Consider the following 24,925-nt stretch of genomic DNA (forward strand, 5'->3'; position numbering starts at 1 on the left):
GGATAATTTTCTATAAACAGTCTGCCACCCAGTTAACCATTGAAATGGGAAGTCTGGAGATGCGTTTCAACGCAAATGCTACACTTGTGTCCTATCACACACTATAACACCCAGTTCTCTCATAATATTGTTTGAATTTAGACAGAAAAGACTATTTCAACATCGACTTAAAATATCTTACAATATGAATGTTTTAAAGAGGGGATTCAAGGGCTGAAAGTTCAGACGGCTGAAAGCACAATGATGGAGGCCTAGTGGTATTTTCGCCAGACTATTAATCCAGAAACCCAGCTCATGTTCTGGAGACTTGGGTTCGAATCCCGGCACAGCAGATGGTGAAATTTGAATTCAATTTTTTAAAAATCTGGAATTAAGAATCTACTGATGACCGTGAACCCATTGTTGATTGTCAGAAAAACTCACCTGGTTCACTAATGTCCTTTAAGGATCCTCACCTGGTCTGGCCTACATGCCAGAGTCACAGCAGGGTGACATGGTGGCACCGTGGTTAGCACTGCTGCCTCACAGCGCCAGGGACCCGGGTTTGATTCCTGGCTTGGGCCACTGTCTGTGCGGAGTCTGCATGTTCTCCCCGTGTCTGCGTGGGTTTCCTGTGTAAGTAGGCTTACACTGCAATGAGGTTACTACGAAAATCCCCTAGTCGCCTCACTCCAGCGCCTGTTCGGGGACACTGAGGGAGAATTTAGCACGGACAATGCACCTAACCAGCATGTCTTTTGGACTGTGGGGGGAAACTGGGGCACCCGGAGGAAACCCACACAGACACGGGGAGAGGGTGCAAACTCCGCACAGACAGTGACCCAAGCCGGGAATCGAAACTGGGTCCCTGGCGTTGTGAGGCAGCAGTGCTAACCACTGTGCCACCGTGCCGCCCATAATTGTGTCATGTCAGAATTTATTACCCTCAGAAACACATGTTTAGAAGGTGGCTCAAGGAGGCCTAGACTCCCAACTGCAGATTTTTACTCTGTTCTTAAAGTCACACAGCCAATGCTCAAAGTAGACCGGGCAAATCTGAATCCATTCCTTGCTCACTCCAAAATGCCAAATTCAAAATCCAATTGAATCCCATTCAAGGCCCCCATAAGAGAGACAAACAAGATCCAAGCTGAGAAGATAAGATGTTGCACCCCATCTTGGGCTTGTTCTGACACTTTGGCCAAAATTTTACCGCCTTGTCTGCCACGGGAATCGGTGCGGGCGAGGGGCGGAGCATAGGAAGGTCTGTTGACCTTGGGAGGGGTTTTATGGTTTCGGGATGAGTGAGGCCATAAATTCCCACTTTTAATCTTAGCCAAAAGGTTTGTAGAATCCAAGAAACACAGAGGGACCTAGGTGTGCAAGTCCACAAATCCTTGAAGGTGGCAACACAGGTGGAGAAGGTGGTGAAGAAGGCATATGGTATGCTTGCCTTTATAGGACGGGGTATAGAGTATAAAAGCTGGAGTCTGATGATGCAGCTGTATAGAACGCTGGTTAGGCCACATTTGGAGTACTGTGTCCAGTTCTGGTCGCCGCACTACCAGAAGGACGTGGAGGCGTTAGAGAGAGTGCAGAGAAGGTTTACCAGGATGTTGCCTGGTATGGAGGGTCTTAGCTATGAGGAGAGATTGGGTAAACTGGGGTTGTTCTCCCTGGAAAAACGGAGAATGAGGGGAGATCTAATAGAGGTGTACAAGATTAGGAAGGGTATAGATAGGGTGAACAGTGGGAAGCTTTTTCCCAGGTCGGAGGTGACGATCATGAGGGGTCACGGGCTCAAGGTGAGAGGGGCGAAGTATAACTCAGATATCAGAGGGACGTTTTTTACACAGAGGGTGGTGGGGGCCTGGAATGCGCTGCCAAGTAGGGTGGTGGAGGCAGGCATGCTGACATCGTTTAAGACTTACCTGGATAGTCACATGAGCAGCCTGGGAATGGAGGGATACAAACGATTGGTCTAGTTGGACCAAGGAGCGGCACAGGCTTGGAGGGCCGAAGGGCCTGTTTCCTGTGCTGTACTGTTCTTTGTTCTTTGGTTCTTAATGTCGTTTACATTTAGATGCACCTGTGGTGACGGAGGACTTTAATGATATTCTACTAATGTAGAAGTTCCTCTGCTCTGTACTATCAGCATATATCGTCAGGTAAAACCTCCACCAACATCTCATCAGCTTTTGGTTTGGGTAAATGTGACGGAAAGGACTGCACATTTCTATATTCCAAAAGATCTTGTCCCCTTTCTCTTGCATTTCACGCTGATTTATTTCCCTCTCTTCAACCAAGCAAAGGGTCCATGCCCGAGGGAACGGGACATTTTACCAGTTCGGTGTCAATGCTAAGCGGTCTTTGTGTGAACTGGCACACAAACCAGCTGCCACATTTCAGCTTCTTCGCTGAGGTGAGGAGCGTGTGTTCGCAGAAGCTAGCCGCAAGACAGCATTCTGTGGCATGTTTCCAATGTTTCCGCTTCATGTTTCCAGTCGACTAATTCCATTTTTTTTTCCCCTGGAACATTAAACCCCTTCCTAAATGCGGTTTGTCCAGAGAAATTAGCGATCCACTCCATCCCATTTCATATAGAGCATGCTGCCTCCTTATAATTGGCTGATGAGGTAAGTGCCTAAGGAGCCTCAGTTTCCACCATGTCGGGACACATTTGTACCGTGTGTGCTGAGCCATGAGAGAGAATCAACACAATTGTCATTCATTTTACCACTTCTGCTTCAGTGGCTCTGCAGCCAGCAGATAGGAGTCAGGATGGAGACCGGCTGCAACAAGTGAAGGCCTCAAACAGTCAGAGCTCAGGGAAGCAGCAATACAAACGCCTTACTTCCAAAAGGAGACACTAGTGGCAGAGACAGAAAATGCTGGGAAAAAACCGACCAGGCCATAGAATCATCGAATCCCGACAGTGCAGAAGGAGGCCATTCGGCCCATCGGTCTGTGTGGTGTTTGCACATTCTCCCCGTGTCTGCGTGGGTTTCCTCCGGGTGCTCCGGTTTCCTCCCACACGCCCCAAAGTGTGCAGGTTGGTGGATTGGCCACGTTGTGTTGCCCCTTAGTGTCTCAAGTTGTGTAGGTTAGGGGGATTAGGGGTTACGGGGATGAGGTGGAGGGTGTCTGGGTCGAGGTGAGAGGCTGAGTCAGTGCAGACATAATGGGCCGAATGGCCTCCTTCTGCACTGTAGGGATTCTATGAGATAGACCTTTCCAATCAATAAGGGAATAAAGGGTTATGGGGATAAGGTGAGAAAGTAGAGTTGAGGATTATCACATCAGATCAGCCATGATCTCATTGAATGGCGGAGCGAACTCAATGGGCTGAATGGCCTACTTTTGCTTGTTGGTTTTATGGCCTTCTGCCCTTAACCAATCAATGAGATTGTGGCTAATCTGCAACCTAATCGTGGTATTATCGCTAGACTATTAATTTAGAAACTCACTTCATGTTCTGGGGACCCGGGTTCGAATCCCGCCACGGCAGCTGCTGAAATTTGAATTCAATAAAAAAAATCTGGAATTAAGAATCTACTGATGGCCATGAAACCATTGTTGATTGTCGGAAAAACCCATCTGGTTCACTAATGTCCTTTAAGGAAGGAAATCTGCCGTCCTTACCTGGTCTGGCCTACATGTGACTCCAGAGCCACAGTTGACTCTCAACTGTCCTCTGCACATTCTCCCCGTGTCTGCGTGGGTTTCCTCCGGGTGCTCCGGTTTTCTCCCACGGCCTGAAAGACGCGCTGGTTAGGGTGCATTGGCCGTGCTAAATTCCCCCTCAGTGTACCCGAACAGGCGCCGGAGTGTGGCGACTAGGGGGGGGTTTCACAGCAACTTCACTGCAGTGTTAACGTAAGCCTACTCGTGACACTAATCAATAAACTTTAAACTTTATACTCCATCCATCTTGTTGTTTTGTGGGATTTTGCTATTTGGTAACAAGTTGCTGCACTTTGATATTTGAAATGCCTTAAAATGTGTCGGAGGAATTTGATGAAGTGTTACATCAAGCGAATGTTACTGACTAATTCGCATGAATTAAAACGGTCAACAAATAATTCTTTGACTGAAGGTTTCATTATGGAATATGGTTTATGCTAATCCATCAACACCCGCTCCCTAATCCTTAGCCCAGTGAAATATAGCTTGACGTCCCATTATTGCTACAATTCACCAGCTGCCCAGTTTTGTCACTAACATAAACTGTCAGCGCAAGGAAAGGATCAAACTTAATTTTGTTGGATGGCATTGAGTGACAGGAGCAGGCTACGTGAATGAAAACTTGACAGATGGCACTTTAACCAGCTGACGCGATTTATTCTTTGAAAAAAAGATGAGAAATCTATAATTGATTCGACGTAATCAATTAGACGAGGTCGTTGACATCACTCACATGTTAATTGTTAGGTTTTGCCATGATTTTCTGATTAACCCGTCTTCATTTGAAACCCAGCCATTCTGATGTTATTTTGCAGTTCCTTGCTTTGTTTCTATATCTGCTTGGTTCGGCCGGGGTAACACTCACTTTTGCATGGGTCTCGGAAATGTCACCAAAGCACTTTTCCCATGGAGAATTAGCCTGAAGCTCAGTGGCTGTTACACAAGCAAACACAGCAGCCACTTTACACATAAGGACATCCATTAAAAAAATTTTTTACTTAAAGTTACAAAGCCAGTACTCGGAGTGGACCGGGCAAATCCAAATCCATCTCCTTGCTTGCTCCAAAAACCAAATTCAAATTCCAATTGAATCCCATTCAACGTCCCCACAGGGGAGACAAACAAAATCCAAGCTGACAAGATGAGGCATAGAATCATAGAGTCCTACAGTGCAGAAGGAGGCCATTTGGCCCATCAGGTCTGTGCTGACCACAATCCCACCCAGGCCCTATCGCCATAACCCCATGCGTTTACCCTAGCTAGTCCCCCTGACACTAAGGGACAATTTTCATGGCCAATCCACCTAACCCGCACATCTTTGGAATGTGGGGAGAAACCGGAGCCCCCGGAGGAAACCCACGCAGACACGGGGAGAAAGTGCTAACTCCACACAGGCAGTGACCCAAGCCGGGAATCGAACCCAGGTCCCTGGCGCTGTGAGGCAGCAGTGCTAACCACTGTGCCACTGTGCCACCCCAATCAAGCATCTTGGACTTGATCAGATGATTGATTTTAGCCAGGTGGTGGCACAGCGGTTAGCACTGCTGCCTCACAGAGCCAGGGACCCAGGTTTCATTCCCAGCTTGGGTCACTGTCTGTGTGGAGTTTGCATGTTCTCCTGGTTTCTGCGTGGGCTTCCTCTGGGTGCTCCGGTTTCATCCCACAGTCCGAAAGACGTGCTGGTTATGTGCATTGGCCATGCTAAATTCTCCCTCAATGTACCCGAACAGGTGCCGGAGTGTGGCGACTAAGGGATTTTCACAGTAACTTCACTACTAATGTAAGCTACTTGTGACACTAGTAAGTAAATAAAATGCCTCTTGATGCCATTAAAGCCTAAAAATTTATCCATCTCGTTCTTGAATACATTCAGTGACTTGGGTTCCACAGCCCTCTGCGATAGAGAATTTCACAGATTCACCACCCTTTGAGTGACGATGAATGAAGTGTTGCCCTGGGTCATCTCAAGTGTTGAGTTTGATCCATGGCTTGCTGTACATGTGAGAGGAACTCCAGTGTTCCTGAGTTTCTGGGGCATGGGAGAATGGACATTAAATTATCTACTGATTGAGTTAAGTGAGGACAGATGAGGGGGAGGATTGAGTGGAGGATAGCAACATGGGCTGGATGGGATGAATGGCCAGTTTCCGCTCTGTGTGTTCTATATAAATGGCGGAAATTTGAACTAGGTATCCAGCAGGATCGCTAAGTGGATGTCCGCCCGTACAATTGTTTAGATCTTGTACAATCTCATAAAAGCTGCTCATTTCATTAGATTAGTGTGTAGACTGGCTTTAAGACTAGCTGGTGCAATATAACTCACTTATAGGTGGAGTGGTTACTTACAGATCAATACCAATGAAGATCAATTTTCAATGGGGGAATTGTCCTCCCTTTGAAGTTGTTGGGAGTGTTTTAACTGTTTGGAAACACCCAGTGAAACAATGTCACTCATGTCGTGAAATTGCCCCTCTGCCCTGGAGGTATGGTTGCTTCATCGGCAAATAGTCCAACCTTGGATTGAAGATTTTTTTCTAAACTGGAGTGAATGAAGATTTGAAACTCCTGCAAGAAGGAAGTGGACCACATTATTGATGTTTGCATCTATGTAAAAGCTCACATTGTCCAGGTCCACTGCTGCCCCATTCTGTTGCAAAAGCAATTTGAACACTGGAACCCCAGTCACATTTTGAATCAGAGAACCATAGAATCCTACAGTGCAGAAGAAGGCCATTTGGCCCATCGAGTCTCCACAGCCCTCTGTGGCAGGGAATTCCACAGGTTCACCACCCCGTAACCCCATGCTTTTACCCCAGCTAGTCCCCCAGAAACTAAGGGGCAATTTTTCATGGCCAATCCACCTAACCCGCACATCTTTGGACTGTGGGAAGAAACCGGAGCACCTGGAGGAAACCCACGCAGATACGGAGAGAACGTGCAAATTCCACACAGTCACCCAAGCCAGGAATCGAACCCAGGTCCCTGGCTCTGTGAGGCAGCAGTGCTAAACCACTGTGCCACCACGCCGCCCCAAGTTTTGGAAGTTAAAGGGAAAAAATAGGCAGAATTGAAAAGTAGGAGGACCTGCTCATAGTTAACCGCTGATGGTTACTTGTAAATCTTGTCCTACAACTAGGGGCGGCACGGTGGCACAATGATTAGCACTGCTGCCTCACAGTGCCAGGGACACAGGTTCAATTCCAGTCTCGGGTCACTGTCTGTGTGGAGTTTGCATGTTCTCACCGTGTCTGCGTGGGTTTCCTCCGGGTGCTCCGGTTTCCGCCCACACTCCAAAGATGTGCGTGTTAGGTTGATTGGCCATGCTAAGTTTCCCCTTAGTATCAGGGGGATTAGCGGGGTAAATACATGGGGTTATGTGGATAGGGTGGGATTGTGGTCGGTGTAGGCTCAATGGGCCGACTGGCCTCCTTCTGCAACTGTAGGGATTTTCTGATTCCATAAACAGTATGCTAAAGGTATATGAAAACATCACTCCCCAGGAGAAACCAGCACAGTGTCTGAGGTTATCTTCTAGTCTGAGTCTAATGTTGGTCTAGCTTCCAACCAACATGGAAATCAGATCAGCCACTATTTCCACGGATCCCAGCCAAAGATCATGGGGGAGTCCACTGGAATGGCCACCATATTCGCCGGAAGCAGGATGTGCTAGGTTCCCGCACCCTCAGTTGGGATGTAACTTTGGTGGAGACAGGTCTAATCTCACCGTGTGTGTCTCATCAACCACGTGTGGAAAAGTGGCCCACTTCAGGGACCTCGGCCTCCGACAGTGAGTTAAATATTTATCATCAGCCCCCTTCGCAATGGAGCTCTCAGTGGATCTCCTGTTGGCCTTTTAGAATCATAGAACCCTACAGTGCAGAAGGAGGCCATTCAGCCCATCGAGTCTGCACAGACCACAATCCCACTCAAGCCTTATTCCCATAACCCCAACTATTTACCCTACTAGTCGCCCTGACACTAAGCAGCAATTTAGCATGGCCAATCAACCTAATCACAGGGCGAGAAGGGGAACACTGCACCCCACCCCTCCCAGTGCACCGGATGGGCTAAATGGATGGGCTCACTATCTAACTGGGCCCCCCTCACCACAGGTACCAGTGTCCCACTTCCTCTGGGTGGGAGTTGCGCCTGAGGTGGGCTTCACTGGTTTTCTGTGCTGTATTGCGTCATAGTAAAACAGACTGAGACTCACAAATCCCACTTTTTTCCAATGTCAGGTTCCCACACCAGATTTGAGTTGCATTTACCCTGTGATGGCAGAATCCATGCGCGGTCTAACTGTACAAAACTCTGTAGTCGTCATGTAAACCCTCGAATCACCATGGCGATAGTCACAAGATTGGACTGGCTGGCTGGAGAAGGTGCTTCTCCTTACCTCATCCATCCTTAGCGACCCTGAGGCTTCCTTCTTGTCGTAGCTGAGAGGTAATAATCCCGTGGCACTATTCTGCAGAAGAATGGGGGAGTTTTAGAACCATAGAATCCTACAGTGCAGAAAGAGGCCATTCGGCCCATCGAGTCTGCACCGACCACAATCCCACCCAGACCCTATCTCCATATCCCTACATATTTACCCACTAATCCCTCTAACCAATGCATCCCAGGGCACGAAGGGGCAATTTAGAATGGCCAATCAACCTGGCCCGCACATCTTTTCCCGAGTGTCCTGGCCAGAGAACATCACTGGGGGAAGAAGCAATCAGATGGTTTGGTCATTCTCACACTGCTGTTTATGGGATCGTGCTGTGCGCAGATTGCAATTCCTGCATTGCAACAAGTGACCACACTTCAAAAAGTACCTCGTTGGCTGCAAGTTCAGAGATGCTGTATTAATGCAAACCATTTTCTTTTAAAAGGATCCCAAGTTTTAGTCCTGCACTTTAACACTCAAAGTCTATTCCACAAATCCATTAGAAACATAGAAAATAGGAGCAGGAGGAAGCCATTTCACTCTTCAAGACTGCTCCGCCATTCATTACGATCATGGCTGATCGTCCAACTCAATAGCCTAATCCTGCTTTCTCCCCATAACCTTTGATCCCATTCGCCCCAAGTGCTATATCCAGCTGCCTTTTGAATACATTAGGGCCGGAATTTTATCGGCACGTCCGCCTCGATTCCGGGAGCGGGCGAGGCTCGGAGAAAGGCATTCTCCATTGGCCTTGGGTGGGATCATACGAACGTCAGATGACGTGCCGGTACGATTCCGCCCTATGTCTGTAGCTGAACCTTTTTACTGAGGAAGTGCATTCTGCCCATTTAACTTGCGTCCACCTTGTCTTTGCGCATTTGAATTTGTCGTCTGGCTTTATCTTTTATACTTCAACCCCCTCTGTTGTTTTCTTAACCAGCTGCTATTTGCGTGGTTAACCCGATGCAATATTTTGTGTTTAATCAATACGAATTGTTAAAAATTGCTGTCAACATCTGCTCACTTCTTTCTCATTCCAGCCGCTCACACACTTACTTCCTTTTAGTTCTTATTGACCAATCTCTGTCTTTCCTTCTTCCACAGGGGTTTATTTCTGCTGTCCTCACAAAATGTGAGAGAGAGGGAGGATTCATCCCCGTCAATAAAAACCTCTGGTAAGTATTGCTTCAACCTGCCGGAAAGAGCCATTCCATTGGAAGGGCACAAATGGGAATTCTTTAATTGGAGGCTGTCAGAGTGTGACTTATATGGTTTTTCAGGCTCTTAAGGAAAGAAAGACTTGCCTTCGTATTACTTCCGATCGCACCGCTCGGAAATATCTCAAAGTGCTTCACACAATCGCAGCGTAGTGATCGCTGGGCCTTGGGTAGACCGGAGTTTCATAATTACAAACAACGTGACCCCACAAACAGCAGTGAGGTAAATAGCCACTTAATCAAAGAAAGGGAAAAGGAAAGACTGGCTTTCCTCTAGGCCATTTCACCACCACCTGTGCCTGTCGGAAGTCACATGCGATTGAAGTCTCTGATTTCCCAGAAGGAAAAAGAGCAGTTTCAACCGGGTTAGATCCTAACCGGAATAACTTGGCTTTTTCTTGGGATCAACCAGAGTATAGAATCCTACAGTGCAGAAGGAGGCCATTTTGGCCCATTGAATCTGCACCGACCACAATCCCATCCAGGCCCTATCCCCATAACCCCATGCCTTCTAGTCCCCCTGACACTAAGGGGCAATTTAGCATGGCCAATCAACCTAACCCACACATCTTTGGAATAACTAGAAACCAACCAGCGATCAGCCGGAAAGCATTTATAAGCCCAATTTAGGCTATGTCCAGTTGTCTTATTCATTCGTGGAATGTGGATGTCGCTGGCTAGGCCAGCATTTATTGCCCATCTCTAATGGCTTCAACCAGCCAAAGACTAATGCCCGTTAACCGGGAACAACCGGGGCTCAACTGTCGCAATACACAGTTGCTAACCAGTCCAGTAACTGCTTTTTCCCTTTGGGTTATTTTGAGTTGAATTGATTTGATGAATTACAACAGGAAGTTAACACAAGTCTTCTTCCCAAAGGATCCTGCACCTGGAAGCAGCCATTTTCCCTGAAGGTCCTTCCACCAATGGTTGTGCCATTGGTTATGCCTTGTAACTCTGAGCATGGGGTCCATTGCTTTGGGCCTTAAGTTAGAAATATGGCTCTCACTATTGCGCACCTTTGCTCCAATATTTCTATTCAGCGAGTGATGGGAGGAGGGAGAGGGAGAGGATGCTTGGTGGCTAGGCATGTACAGATTTTGCTAGCGAGTGAGGCGCAGCCAGAAATAAAGCCTGCCGGACATGAAAACCTGCGACTCCAGGCCCCCCACCACTGGGAGCAGAAAGGAGGGAGGGATGACCAGCCAGGAACAGAGCATGGGACTAGGGGGTTGGGGTGGTGCGAGGGTGAATGTGTACGGCTAAACCTTGAGGACTGGCAAAGAGGTTAACTTTTATTCATTCGTGGGACATGGGCGTCGCTGGCTGGGCCAGCATTTATTGCCCATCCCTAGTTGCCCGAGTACAATTGAGAGTCAACCACATTGAGATGGATCTGGAGTCATATGTAGGCCAGACTCGGTAAGGACGGCAGATTTCCTTCCCTAAAGGGCATTAGTGAACCAGATGGGTTTTTCCGACAATGGTTTCATGGTCATCAGTAAATTCCAGATATTTTTTATTGAATTCAAATTCCACCACCTGCCGTGGCGGGATTCGAACCCGGGTCCCCAGAGCATTAGCCGAGTTTCTGGATTAAGGTGTAGCGATAATACAACCAGGCCATCGCCTCCCCTTGCTGGGGAAAACTTTCCTCCTGGCCTGTAAGCAGCACTGTAAAGGCGTTTATCTGATGGACCCAACTGTTGGGAGAATTCACAAGCCTGAAATGAGAAAGCAGCAATATCAACTGATTGGGACTATTAGTGATTTAGAAATTAGCGATTGACTTGGACACTCCTTTTAAAAAAAAAATTCTGATCTTTGTCATTTATTCAGTCCTCTTCCTTGATTCAAATTATTATGCGTGCGTTACCATCTGTTGGCAAGCATACAATATTATATTGTTTATTGATTATCTGCCTTCTGAAAAACATGACAACAGAAAGAGGCAGCGATGTATTTCCTTTCAGTGTCAACTTTTATTAGTGGTTGCTTCATGATTGGAGGAATAGAGGATGACAATGAGTACATTTAACTTGACAGGGAAACGTAGGTACGCAGGGCTCAGGTTTCCATTGGAAGAGAGATTCATTATTCTCCTGGCCCTCATTCACAGAGAAAATCTCATCACGCTATCTTGTTTCGGAACGGCTGATACTTTTGTATGAATGAAAGACATTTTAAGGCTTTAGCTTGTTCTCTCTTCTGGGTTGGGTGGCTTGTGTTCAAGTCCAATTCAAGGATGTGAACTCGTGGAGAAATATCATATTTGAAGTCATGAAAAAGCCACCATAGAATCCCTACAGTGCAGAAGGAGGCCATTCAGCCCATCGAGTCTGCACCGACCACAATCCCACCCAGGCCCCATTCCCGTAACCCCTCATATTTAATGAAAGCAAATTGCCGCGGATGCAGGATAAATATGTGGGGTCAAAAGAGAAAAGGCTGGAAAATCTCAGCAGGTCTGGCAGCATCTGTAAGGAGTGAAAACAGCTGACATTTCGAGTCCAGATGACCCTTTGTCAAAGCCTTTGACAAGGGGTCGTCTGGACTCGAAACGTCAACTCTTTTCTCTCCTTACAGATGCTGCCAGACCTGCTGAGATTTTCCAGCCTTTTCTCTTTTGACCCCACATATTTATCCTGCTAATCCCCCTGACACTAGGGTCAATTTATCATGGCCAATCCACCTATCCAGCACATCTTTGGACTGTGAGAGGAAACTGGAGCACTCGGTGGAAACCCACGCAGACGCAGGGAGAATGTGCAAACTTTGCACAGACAGTGACCCAAGGCCAGGATTGAACCTGGGTCCCTGGCGCTGTGAGGCAGCAGTGCTAACCACTTTGCCACCATGCCGCCCGTTTTTAAAATCTAATATTTGAGAGGTGGTTGGTCACTTAAATGCATCTTCCTTGCAGCGGCTAGTGCGACCTGCTATTAAAGTGTTGTGTGGAAAGTCAGCAACAGGCTATAATAAGACATTCGGATGTTAACATGTTAGCTACAGCCTTGGCTATTTCCTTTATTTTGTGAATGATCAATTGAACCTGAAGAGGTCTAGATGGTCTTAATGCCCTGGTATCTAGGTTGCAAAGCCATCAACACTGATCAAAGCCTTGGCTAACTCGAACCTTGCTGTCCGGATAGCTATACGACAGGTATCTGTCGATCACTCTCTTCTCCCATGAGATCTTCTGGGGCAACCAGGGTTTTGATCTCAAAGGGAGGCCCATGCTTTCCCCAGTTCCTTTGTGTATCACAGTTCCACGCAGGTGAACCCTCTAAGACATTCCAGATCCCCAAGTTATACTGACATGGCAGCACGGTAGCACCGTGGTTAGCACTGCTGCTTCACAGCTCCAGGGACCTGGGTTCGATTCCCGGCTTGGGTCACTGTCTGTGTGGAGTTTGTACATTCTCCTCGTGTCTGCGTGGGTTTCCTCCGGGTGCTCCGGTTTCCTCCCACAGTCCAAAGATGTGTGGGTTAGGTTGATTGGCCATGCTAAAATTGCCCCTTCGTGTCCTGGGATGCGTAGATTAGAGGGATTAGCGGGTAAAATATGTAGGGATATGGGGGTAGGGCCTGGGTGGGATTGTGGTCGGTGCAGACTCGATGGGCCGAATGGCCTCTTTCTGTACTGTAGGGTTTCTATGATGGTTGTCAGCCCTGGTTTACGCTGGAATTCCCTGGACACAAGCCCTGCTACCATTGCCAGCAAGATCGGAGAATTTGGCGCTCAGCCAAATCTTCATTCACTGCAGTGGAATCCCAGCCGCGGGTGAGGTCAGAGAATTCTGACCTTAGTATTTTCAGTACAGCTGGTGAAGTGCGTAACATTATGTTGTTTTGTAAGGTAAGGGAGTCAGATAATTATCTGGGGATTCGAAGGGTTGTGGGGAGTGGGATTAACTGTCTTGCTCTCACAGAGGGTGAGCGGCCACCTTCTGTAATGGATACTGTTTAATGATTTGTGCTTTTTAGGTCCCTGTCCTTCATCACCACAACGGGATGTTTCTCGTTCATTTTGCTGAGCCTGATGTATTACATTATCGATATGAGGGAGTGGTGGGGTGGAGAGCCATTCATCTTCCCAGGTAAGCACGATGGGGCGACACACGGCACAGTGGTCAGCACTGCTGCTTCACAGCTCCAGAGAGCCGGGTTCGATTCCCGGCTTGGGTCACTGTCTGTGCGGAGTCTGCACGTTCTCCCCATGTCTGCGTGGGTTTCCTCCGGGTGCTCCAGTTTCCTCCCACAGTCCGAAAGACGTGCTGGTTAGGGTGCATTGGCCATGCTAAATTCTCCCTCGGTGTACCCAAACAGGTGACTAGGGGATTTTCGCAGTAACTTCATAGGGGAGGCTATGGCTTTGTGGTATTATCGCTAGGCTATTAATCCAGAAACTCAGCTAATGTTCTGGGGACCTGTGTTCGAATCCCGCCACAGCAGATGGTTGGATTTGAATTAAATAAAAAATATCTGGAATTAAGAATCTACTGATGACCATGAAATCATTGTCGATTGTTGGAAAAACCCATCTGGTTCACTAATGTCCTTTAGGGAAGGAAATCTGCCGTCCTTACCCGGTCTGGCCTACATGTGACTCCAGAGCCACAGCAATGTGGTTGATTCTCAACTGCCCTCCAAGGATATCTAGGGATGGGCAATAAATGCTGGCCAGCCAGTGACGCCCATGTCCCACGAATGAATAATAACTGCAGTGTTAATGTAAGCCTACTTGTGACACTAATAAATAAACTTTAAAACTAAGTAACAGGACCCATCTCCATGTGCCATATACTACATCCTAAACCTCTCCAAGAAGTAAGAACCTCCAACATTCTTCACAATGATGTGAAGATGCTGGTGTTGGACTGGGGTGGGCACAGTAAGAAGTCTCACAACACCAGGTTAACATCCAATAGGTTTATTTGGAATCACGAGCTTTCGGAGCGCTGCTCCTTCATCAGGTGAGTAGCGCTCCGAAAGCTCATTTTTCACAATTGCATTTTGTTTAGAGAGACTCAGAACAAAATGACATCTTTATCTATGTTCACCACATTGAAGGGAAAGTTAAGGCTTGAGATCATTTCAAAGCCAAAATAGAAAGATAGAAATTAGGAGCAGGAGTAGGCCATTCAGCCCCTTCGAGCCTGCCCCGCCATTCAACGTGATCGTGACTGATCCTCTATTTCATTGTCACACTCCAGCACTTTCCCCATACCCTTTGCTGGATTAAGGGTGAAATTTTCGTAGCGAGCGGGGCAGGACCATGCAAAGGTCCGTTGATCTCGGGCAGGATTTTCCAGTCTTGGGGCGAGCATGACCGGAAAATCTCGCCCTTTGAGAAAGCTATCTATTTCCTGTTTAAATATGTTCAGTGACTTGACCTTCACAGCTTTCTGTGGTAGAGAATTCCATGGATTCGCCACCCTTTGAGTGAAGAAACCTCTCTACCTCTCAGTCCTAAATGGCCTCCCCCCATATCCTGAGACACCTAGACACCTCCCCCCCCCACACCCCCACCCGAGGAAACAACATCTCTGCATCCCGTCTGCCCTGCCCTGTCAGAATTTTATACATTGCAATTAGACCCCCTCTCATTTTCTAAATTCCAGTGAATACAGGCCCAAACAACCCAATCTCTCCTCATACGACAATCCTGCCATCCCAAGAATCAATCTAGTGAAACTTCACTGCATTCTCTCCATGGCAAATATATCCTTTCTTTGATAAAGAGACCAAAACTGCATGCAACACTCTAGGTGTGGTCTCACCAAGGTCCTGTACAGCTGCAATAAGACATCCTTGCTCCTGTACCCAAGTCCTCTTGCAACGAAGGCCAACATACCATTTGCCTACTGTGGTAAACCACTGTTAAGCTTATTGCCTGTGTGTGTGTGTGTGTGTGTGACATACCTGGGCATGCCCCTGCTGGCCCTGCCTGAGACTCCTCCCCCCTGGTCCAGGTATGAAGGTGACTGCTCCCAACCCCCCTGCCTCAGTCGCCGGACCAGTTCATCAGCATGGGTGTGCTCCAAATCTTTTGCGAATAAAAGCCTATTTGTTCTTGCATACAAACTAGTCTTTGCTTGGTTGATAGTGCATCACCTACCTAACTGCTTGCTGTCCGAGCATGGATGCTTTCAGTAATTTGCATACTACGGCACCTTTGCAGATCAATATTTCCCGATCTATCACTGTTTGAATAATACTCCGCCGCTCTGTTTCTCCATCTGAAGTGGGTAAATTCACACTTAACTGCGGAAGCTCGGAAATCTGAAACAAATAAAAACTGAAATGCAGGTCAGGCAACAGTTATAAGGAGAGAAACAGTTACCATTTCAGAATGACCTTTCATTAGAACTTAGGATATATCCACAAGTAAACTGAAGTCAGATTTTGTGAGCAATGCCACACTATTTCTGTATCACAGAGTAAACACACACTGAAACACTCAGCACAACTACTGATAGAGGGAGGCCTAGGCAAGCTGTACCTGTCACAGACCTGCTGCACCATCAGTGTCCTGCCTATCTCATTCTGCTCAAACATAGTTCAGGTTACAAGTTGCCTTCTGTCTCACTACTAATTTCTAACTACCCATTGATATCAGTAGGTTAGAAGTTGCTGGTGTGGAAAAGGCAGGTTAATTAATGCCACGGTTGAAACAGAAGTTGGAGAAATATTAGTTTAAAGTTTATTTATTAGTGTCACAAGTTGGTTTACATTAACACTGCAATGAGTCATAGAATCATAGCATCTCTACAGTGCAGAAGGAGGCTATTCGGCCCATCGAGTCTCCACCGACCACAATTCCACCCAGGCCCTATCCCCATAACCCCATGCATTTACCCTAGCTAGCCCTCCTGATACTAAGGGGCAATTTAGCATGGCCAATCCACCTAACCCGCACATCTTTAACACTGCAATAAGAACAAAGAAAATTACGCGAAGGGTACAGGCCCTTCGGCCCTCCAAGCCTGCACCGACCATGCTGCCCAACTGAACTAAAACCCCCCCACCCTTCCGGGGACCATATCCCTCTATTCCCATCCTATTCATGTATTTGTCAAGACGCCCCTTAAAAGTCACTGTTGTATCTGCTTCCAATACCTCCCCCAGCAGCGAGTTCCAGGCACCCACCACCCTCTGGGTAAAAAGCTTGCCCCGTACATCTCCTTTAATGAAGTTACTGCGAAAATCCCCTAGTCGCCACACTCTGGCGCCTATTCAGGTGCACTGAGGGAGAATTTACCACAGCCACTATACCTAACCAGTACGTCTTTCGGACTGTGGGAGGAAACTGGAGCGCCCAGAAGGAAACCCACACAGGCACGGGGAGAAGGTGCAGACTCCGCACAGACAGTGACCCAAGGCCGGAAATCGAACCCAGGTCCCTGGCGCTGTGAGGCAGCAGTGCTGACCACTGTGCCACCGTGAAGGAGTCAGTCAAAAAAAATGCAAGTAAAAGTGTGTAATGCAATGAAAGTTGTTGCTTCTCTGCCCAGCGATATTTCTCATCTGAGCCTTCAGCGCACTCCAGGGTCTGATAGGGAACCAGTTATAGTTGGTTTAAATGATAGCAGATGGAATATGGAAGGTTTAATGAGGAAAGAGAACGATTCTGAAGCGGCTATTTTCGTTCTGTCTAATGCAGTTAGGAAATGAATCATTTGAACTGAGTTGGTCCACTGCCTCAGTTCTAGTGAAGTGCATGTGGCTGCTGCAGTCCTGATATCATCAAGTGTTATTTATTGATGTAAATGTTCAGCTTAAACAGGGCAATGAGGCACAGTTGTAGGAAACAGTTTATTAACATACTTCAGAGTTAACTCACTTTCTTTTTTAGGGTGTTTAAAATGAGGAAGGTTTCGAAGAGAATAAATAGTGAAAATTTATTTCCAGTAATAAGGGTGAAAAAGCTCTGGATTGGTACCAGGAGTGTAATGAGAGAGGTTGGAAGGCTATTTTCTCCGCACAGATTTCCTGGAACAAATGGCTATTAAAGCTGATTCAGTCGTGCCATTTACAGGGGAGTCTGGTAAAAATTGGAAGAGCAAAGTTATTAACGGGCGCAGGAAAAGATAAGAGGAATAATATTAAGATTAAATATCTTTGATGTAGCATCTCAGAGTAGCTAAGGAGCAGCTGTTCCCCCTCAGTTGAAGGGTCAGTCATGAGGGGACTCAAGGTGAGGGGCAAGAGGTTTAGGAGGGATGTGAGGCAAAACCTTTTTTACCCAGAGGGTGGTGATGGTCTTGAATGCGCTGCCTGGGAGGGTGATAGAGGCGGGTTGCCTCACCTTTAAAAAGATCCTGGATGAGCACTTATCACGTCATAACATTCAAGGCTTTGGGCCAAGTGCTGGTCAATGGGATTAGGTGGGAGGTCAGGTGTTTCACACGTGTTGGTGCTGATGTGATGGGCCAAAGGGCCTCTTTTGCACTGTATGAGTCTATGACTCTATGATCTCGCTCTGGCACAGGAACAATGGTCGGAATTTTACCGCCTCGCCCGCCCGAGCTTTGTATGATCCCACCCGAGGCCAACAGAGAATGCCATTCTGCGAGCCTCACCCGTCCCGATTCCGGGACGGGCAAGGCGGTAAAATTCCGGCAAATGTGTCAAATAGAACATAGAACATAGAACATTACAGCGCAGAACAGGCCCTTCGGCCCACGATGTTGCACCGACCAGTTAAAAAAAACAAACTGTGACCCTCCAACCTAAACCAATTTCTTTTCGTCCATGAACCTATCTACGGATCTCTTAAACGCCCCCAAACTAGGCGCATTTACTACTGATGCTGGCAGGGCATTCCAATCCCTCACCACCCTCTGGGTAAAGAACCTACCCCTGACATCGGTTCTATAACTACCCCCCCTCAATTTAAAGCCATGCCCCCTCGTGCTGGATTTCTCCATCAGAGGAAAAAGGCTATCACTATCCACCCTATCTAAACCTCTAATCATCTTATATGTTTCAATAAGATCCCCTCTTAGCCGCCGCCTTTCCAGCGAAAACAATCCCAAATCCCTCAGCCTCTCCTCATAGGATCTCCCCTCCATACCAGGCAACCTTGTGTACCCAGCCTTCCATGGTTTTTGTTTGTAACTCCACCTTAGTTTGCTGGGAATTCGCACTCCCTCGGCTGAGTTGAGACACTAGACGGCAAGGTCAGATGCACAGGGCCCTGCGTGGGTGGAAGCGGACAGACACGACAAGGCAACATGAACAGCCTGAACTTGCAACAAGCAATACTTATTGTGTTGTCCCTCTTGCGCTGGTGGCTGAAGGAGAGAGGGTTAGAATCTTTGGGCTGGGAGCTGGGAAATCTCCCTCCTTCTGCCTCTCTCTTCTCCCATCAGCATCAAGGGTTGAGTAAGGAAAGGCGCTGAGGAAAAGAGAAAATGTAAGGAAGGGAAAGGAAAATGTGGGAGGTGGTGACCGAAACAACGGCCAAAGAGGATGCGTCTCTTATTGAGGAGACTAAAGGGGGGACATAGTTTGGGAAGAGTATATCTTCCCAAAGATATGTGGGAAGGAGTTTGGTATTGAAAATTGGCCATTGGTGGTAGAGCAGGGAGACCAGGAGAGCAGTCGAATGTGCGTGGCAAGGGTGATCAAGTGAGGGCGATGGAGACAATTGAAGACCAGTCCTAATCTTTATTGTTCTCTGTCATTGAACAGGAATGAACTCAATCTTTGTGTATGTTGGACACTCTGTACTGGGCTGGTATTTCCCATTCAGCTGGGAAATGAAACACATGAACACACATGCTGAGCGCCTCTTCCAGGACCTGCTGGGAACAGCGATATGGGTGTTCATCGCATTCATGCTGTACCGAAAGAAATTCTTCTTAAAGATCTAAATCTTCTCAAGAAAAAGTGAATGGAATGTGTTGGAGTATGTAATTAAAATAAAACCATTGCTGCAACAGGTCCACAGCAGACACCATCTCCCTGGCCTACACTCAACCCTGGAGCACCTAGATAACAAAGACACCTACATCAGACTCCTATTCATAGACTACAGCTCAACCTTTAATACCATTATTCCTGCGAGACTCATCTCCAAACTTCATGGCCCGGGGCTTGGCTCTTCACTCTGCAACTGGATCCTAGACTTCCTAACCCACAGGCTGCAGTCAGTAAGGATAGGCAACAACACCTCATCCACGATCATCCTCAACACTGGTGCTCTCCAAGGCTGTGTCCGCCCCTTACTATACTCCTTATACAACTATCACCCTGTGGCCAAATTCCCCTCTAACTCAGTTTTCAAGTTTGCTGATGACACCACTGTAGTGGGTTTGATCTCAGACAATGACGATTCAGAGTACAGGAATGAGATAGAGAATCTGGTGAACTGGTGCGGCAACAATAATCTCTCCCTCAATGTCAACAAAATGAAGGAGATTGTCATCGGCTTCAGGAAGCGTAGTGGAGAACATGTCCCTGTCTACATCAACGGGGACGAAGTAAAAATGGTCGAGAGCTTCAGGTTTTTAGGTGTCCAGATCACCAACAACCTGTCCTGATCCCTCCATGCCGACACTATAGTTAAGAAAGTCCAACAACGCTTCTTCTTTCTCAGGAGACTAAGGAAATTTGGTATGTCCCCTACAACTCTTACCAACTTCTACAGATGCACCATCGCATTCTTTCCAGTTGTATCACAGCTTGGTATGGCTCCTGCTCTGTCCAAGATGCACAACCCTACAAAAGGTTGTGAATGCAGCCCAATCCATCACTCGAACCAACTTTTCATCCATTGACACTGTCTGCACTTCCCGCTGCCTTGGAAAAGCAGCCAGCTTAATCAAGGACCCCACGCACCCCAGACATACTCTCTTCCGCCTTCTTCTGTCGGGAAAAAGATACAAAAGTCTGAGGTCACGTATCAACCGACTCAAGAACAGCTTCTTCCCTCCTTTCCTTCCCTATGAACGGTATGCTTTGTCTGTATAGCGCGTAAGAAATAATACTTTTCACTGTATTCCAGTACATGTGACAATAATAAATCAAATCAAATCAAATCAGATCCTGCATTTTCTTGTTAATCTCCTTCTCTCTCCTTATTCAAATGCAAGTCATCCTTATTTGTATCCCCTGTGTCCAGTACAATCTGTACAGCAAGATCCTTCAGAGATCTCTACCCAACAACACAGGCTGTGTGAATTATAATCAGACAACTGCTCTCGCTAACTAAATAGATTTCTTATCATATTAGTTTCTGGAATCTTATCCAGAGTTTTGGTGGATCACCAATTTGCAAATATCTTTCGATGAAAACTGTAAACAAGTAGCTGTGATAAAGACCAAGAAATTGTTTATTGGGGAAGGGTTTTTCGTGTTTGTAAAGCACTGGACTGTTGACAATTAGAAGTAGCCTGTTTTTACTATCAAATCAAATAAAAAAGAACTTGCCAATTTCTTGTAACTTGTTTCCCACCATATTAAATCACTCAAACAATCCAAAACCATCAATTTGCTTTGAAGTGCAGTGATTGCTGATTTGTTAGCAAGCTGGGAATGGATCTGCCATGGGCGGCACGGTGGCGCAGTGGTTAGCACTGCTGCCTCACAGTGCAGGGACCCAGGTTCAATTCCGGCCTCGGGTCACTGTCTGTGTGGAGCTTGCACATTCTCCCCGTGTCTGCGTGGGTTTCCTCCGGGCGCTCCGGTTTCCTCCCACACTCCAAAGATGTGTGGGTTAGGTTGATTGGCCATTCCAAAATGATGCTAGTGTCAGGGGGATTAGCAGAGTAAATATGAGGGGTTATTGGTATAGGGCCTGGGTGGGACTGTGGATGGTGCAGACTCTATGGGCCAAATGGCCTCCTTCTGCACTGTATGGATTCTAAGATCAGACAATAAAGCTTCCTGTACACTACCCTGATGCAATATAATTGCCATTCTGAATGAGAAGAGCTTACCACATCAACATGACATTTCAATTCCACATTAATTGGGATATTGTTAATGTTACTGAACTAATAATCTAGAAGCTCAGACTGATGTTCCAGAGTGCCAAAATCAAAAAACTCCACACGTGTCTTGGCTAACTTCATAATATACCTTGGAGTTTCTGATCTGGTCCCTGAGAAGAGGATGACCTCACATTTGCCTACATTGAGATCAGTTTGCCACAGTTTTGTCCACTCACTCAATGTATCGCTCTCCCTGTAATCTTATATTTCCATCTGCACTGCTTATAAGACTGCCTATCCTTGTGTCATGAACAAATGTGGCTTCCTACCCCGCCAGCCATGCCGTGAATAAATGCGGTGAATGGTTGAGGGCCCAACACAGACCCTTGTCTCATCAAAAATGAAATCCATACATTTGGGTCCACGATGAATGCAGTTTTTATATGCTCTGCTCAGCGTGGTGTTGGTGTATACATTTCAGTGGCACACATTTTCACACTGGTCACATCCTGCCAGTTAGTGTACCCACCGACTAGCCTTGCTCTCTGTCTCCTCCCACTCGATCAATCTCCTAACCAGCTCAATAAGGTGCCTTCAATTCCGCGAGCTTCAACTTTAGCTAACCATCTCTTATTAAGGGACTTTGTCAATTGCTTGCTTGAAATTCACATAAATAACATCTATAGGCATTCTCCTGTCCACTGCTTCAGTCTCCCCTTCCAAAGGTTCGATCGGATCCATCAGGCGTGATTCAACCCTTTACGAGCCCATGTTGGCTCTTACTGATCAGTTGAAATTATAGACGCGGATAATTTCCCAACAGCAGATGTCAGGCTAACTGGTTTATAATTCCCTGGCCCCCCCCTCTCACCTTCCTGAAATAGTGGAGTGATGTGCACAGTTTTCCAATCTCAGAAAAGGGCTTCCAAGCTGGGGAGAACTAGGGAAGCAACAGAAACTGGGATTTTACTCGGCAGCCCCCTTTTGCCCCCGGTGTTATTTTTGATTTTTTTCATTGTACGTGAGTATTGCTAGCAAGCCCAACATTTATTATCCATCCCTAACCGCCCTTGAGGAGGGCAGTTTATTAGCCTTGAATTAACCTCAGCACCTGCTTAATTAGATTACCTACTGACCTAGCTCAGGAGCACTTAATTGGAAGTAAAACAGGACGGCACGGTGGCACAGTGGTTAGCACTGCTGCCTCACAGCGCCAGGGACCTGGGTTCAATTCCCGGCTTGGGTCACTGTCTGTGTGGAGTTTGCACATTCTCCCCGTGTCTGCGTGGGTTTCCTCCGGGTACTCCGGTTTCCTCCCACAGACCAAAGGTGTGCGGGTTAGATGGATTGGCCGTGCTAAATTGCCCCTTAGTGTCAGGGGGACTAGCTAGGGTAAATGCATGGGGTTATGGGGATAGGGCCTGGGTGGGATTGTGGTCGGTGCAGACTCGATGAGCCGAATGGCCTCCCTCTGCACTGTAGGATTCTATGAATCCATGTTGATGTGTCGAAAACACATTGGAAAGCCAAGAGGTTATGAAAGGTGCCATTTAAATGTAAGTTTTCCTTTCTTAGAATTACTGACAAAAGGTAACCCTCCCTCTCCCCCCATATCCAGATGGCTATTTTTACACCAGGATCCGTGAGCGTGACTAGCTCCTAAAAGATCATTCCGGAAGGAGGGGGGGTTGGAGGGGGGTGGGGGGGTGGGGAGGGAAGGGGGGTAGTTTCCCGGCCATTTACACCGACGGGATTCTCTGGGCCCGGTGCAGTGAACAGAGATTTGGCTGAGCGCCAAATTGTCCATCCTCGCTTGCAGTGGCAGCAGGGCGTGAACGACCAGAGAATTCCGGCGCATTACTTGAAGGAAAACAGAGTTAATCTCTCAGCATTCTGGACAACTTTTATCCCTCAACTAATGCCATCAAAAATCAAGTTATCTGATAATGTCTGTTTGTGGGATCTTGCTCTGTGTAAATTGGCTGTTACGTTCCCTACATTACCATAGTTACCACACTTTTTTATTGCCTGTCAGGTATTTTTGGGATGTCTCCATCAATGCTCCTTCTTTCTCTTTCGCCTTTCCCGAACTCGCTGTTGAACAAAGATTGAACCTGCCGGGTTCCTGACCTGCACCGCACCAGATTGCTCGTGGGGAAGTTCCTCTCTTTATGTGTAGAAATGTAACTCATTTAACGAAAACCGGTCACCAAATTAAGCTGGCTCCATTACTGATGTGGCATAAGGTCATGTCACTATATCACAGCCACAGGAGCAAAACTGCAGTGACAGTGAATGTCACTGGGTGCCAAAGGGAAATGTGCCTTTTATTTATAACACCCTAGTTTCTCTCTGCCTTGTTGTGAAGTACAGGCCCCAAAGCGCAATCACGTTTATCAAACAGTAAATATTCAATAATGTGAACCCTTTATATCAGTGCAATGATTGCCAGACATTGATGAGATGCGCCTGGTTATCTTTCAGTCCCTGACTACTGTACACACCCCTGTGCTGTGGAAAGACATGTTGGGGAGTTGCTGTGATATTCAAACTCTGTGTACGTGCTTAATACCAGATATGTACACAAGGTATCTGAAGGCAGAGTCTGGGCACCAGTGTTCCTTCTAAAAATCGATGGTTCTGTCTGCAACCACTAAGGATTTTGACGGTAATTGTCAGGTAATTAGCCTCAGTTCTCCACCCAACCATTATAATACCAAACTCAGTTTTTATAATGGCAAATCAATTAAACCATCCAATCGAACGTTATAACTCTGAATGAGTCCTTCTTGGGAAGAAGCTTATCCCAGGGGATGGATATGGTTCGAGGAAAGGTAAGGTTTGGGGTTTAGGTGTGGGAAAATGTAATGTAATATAATTCAGGTGTTTAAGACGATCGGGTAAGTATTTAATCATTTTATTATTTGTAGTCTCGGAGGTAATTTCTGTGGTTTATAGTTTGTAAAGGTTATATTCGGTAGTAACAAGGAGCCGGAAAGAAGGACCCTAAAGAATTGGACATAATCTGAAACAAAATATCTTTCAAAAGTTTAATTTAAAGGGGTAAGACATAATAGGAGAGCTCCAAGCCGTGGTCTGCTCTTCCTGCTCCATGTGGGAGGCCAGAAACGTTTCCAGTGCCCGGGGCCAGCATGTGTGCAGGAAGTGTTTCCAGCTGCAGCTCCTGGAAGCCTGCGTTTCGGAGCTGGAGTGGAGGCTGGGGACACTGTGGAGCATCTGTGAGGCGGAGGGTATGTGTGGATAGCATATACAGAGAGGCGGCCACACCGCAGGCTCAGACTCCACAGGCAGAGCAAGAGAGCTAGGCAGGCAGTGCAGGAATCTCCTGTGGCTACTCCCCTGCAAAACAGATATACCAGCCGGAATTTTACCATAACCCCCGTCACAGAGCGGGCGAGGGGCAGACCATGGAAAGGTCTGTTGACCTTGGACAGGATTTTACGGTTTTGAGATGAGCGAGGCCGTATAATCCTGCCCACCATTTTGGATACTGTTGAGGGAAATAGTCTTTCAGGGGAAAATAGCAACAGCCAAATCCATTGCACCATGGTTGGTTCTGCTGCAGAAAGGAGGAATAAAAAGTGATGCAATAATTAGAGGGGATTCAGTTGTAAGGGGAATAGATAGGCATTACTGTAGCCGCAAATGAG

At 47.0% G+C, this 24,925-nt stretch overlaps 1 protein-coding gene across 1 annotated transcript in view; it reads left to right on the forward strand.

Moving 5' to 3' along the window:
• The window catches only part of LOC144480126 (heparan-alpha-glucosaminide N-acetyltransferase), a 189,123-nt gene extending 169,745 nt beyond the window's left edge, over positions 1 to 19,378 (forward strand). The window contains exons 17-19 of the mRNA XM_078199272.1: positions 9,200 to 9,270; positions 13,300 to 13,412; positions 19,012 to 19,378. Coding sequence (XP_078055398.1) covers positions 9,200 to 9,270; positions 13,300 to 13,412; positions 19,012 to 19,193 — 366 coding nt within the window. The 3' untranslated portion in view covers positions 19,194 to 19,378. The remainder of the gene's footprint in view (positions 1 to 9,199; positions 9,271 to 13,299; positions 13,413 to 19,011) is intronic.
• Positions 19,379 to 24,925: the final 5,547 nt, after the last annotated feature.

This window comes from Mustelus asterias, chromosome 28 (genome assembly GCF_964213995.1).
Source record: "Mustelus asterias chromosome 28, sMusAst1.hap1.1, whole genome shotgun sequence".
In the NCBI taxonomy this organism is placed as follows: Eukaryota; Metazoa; Chordata; class Chondrichthyes; order Carcharhiniformes; family Triakidae; genus Mustelus; species Mustelus asterias.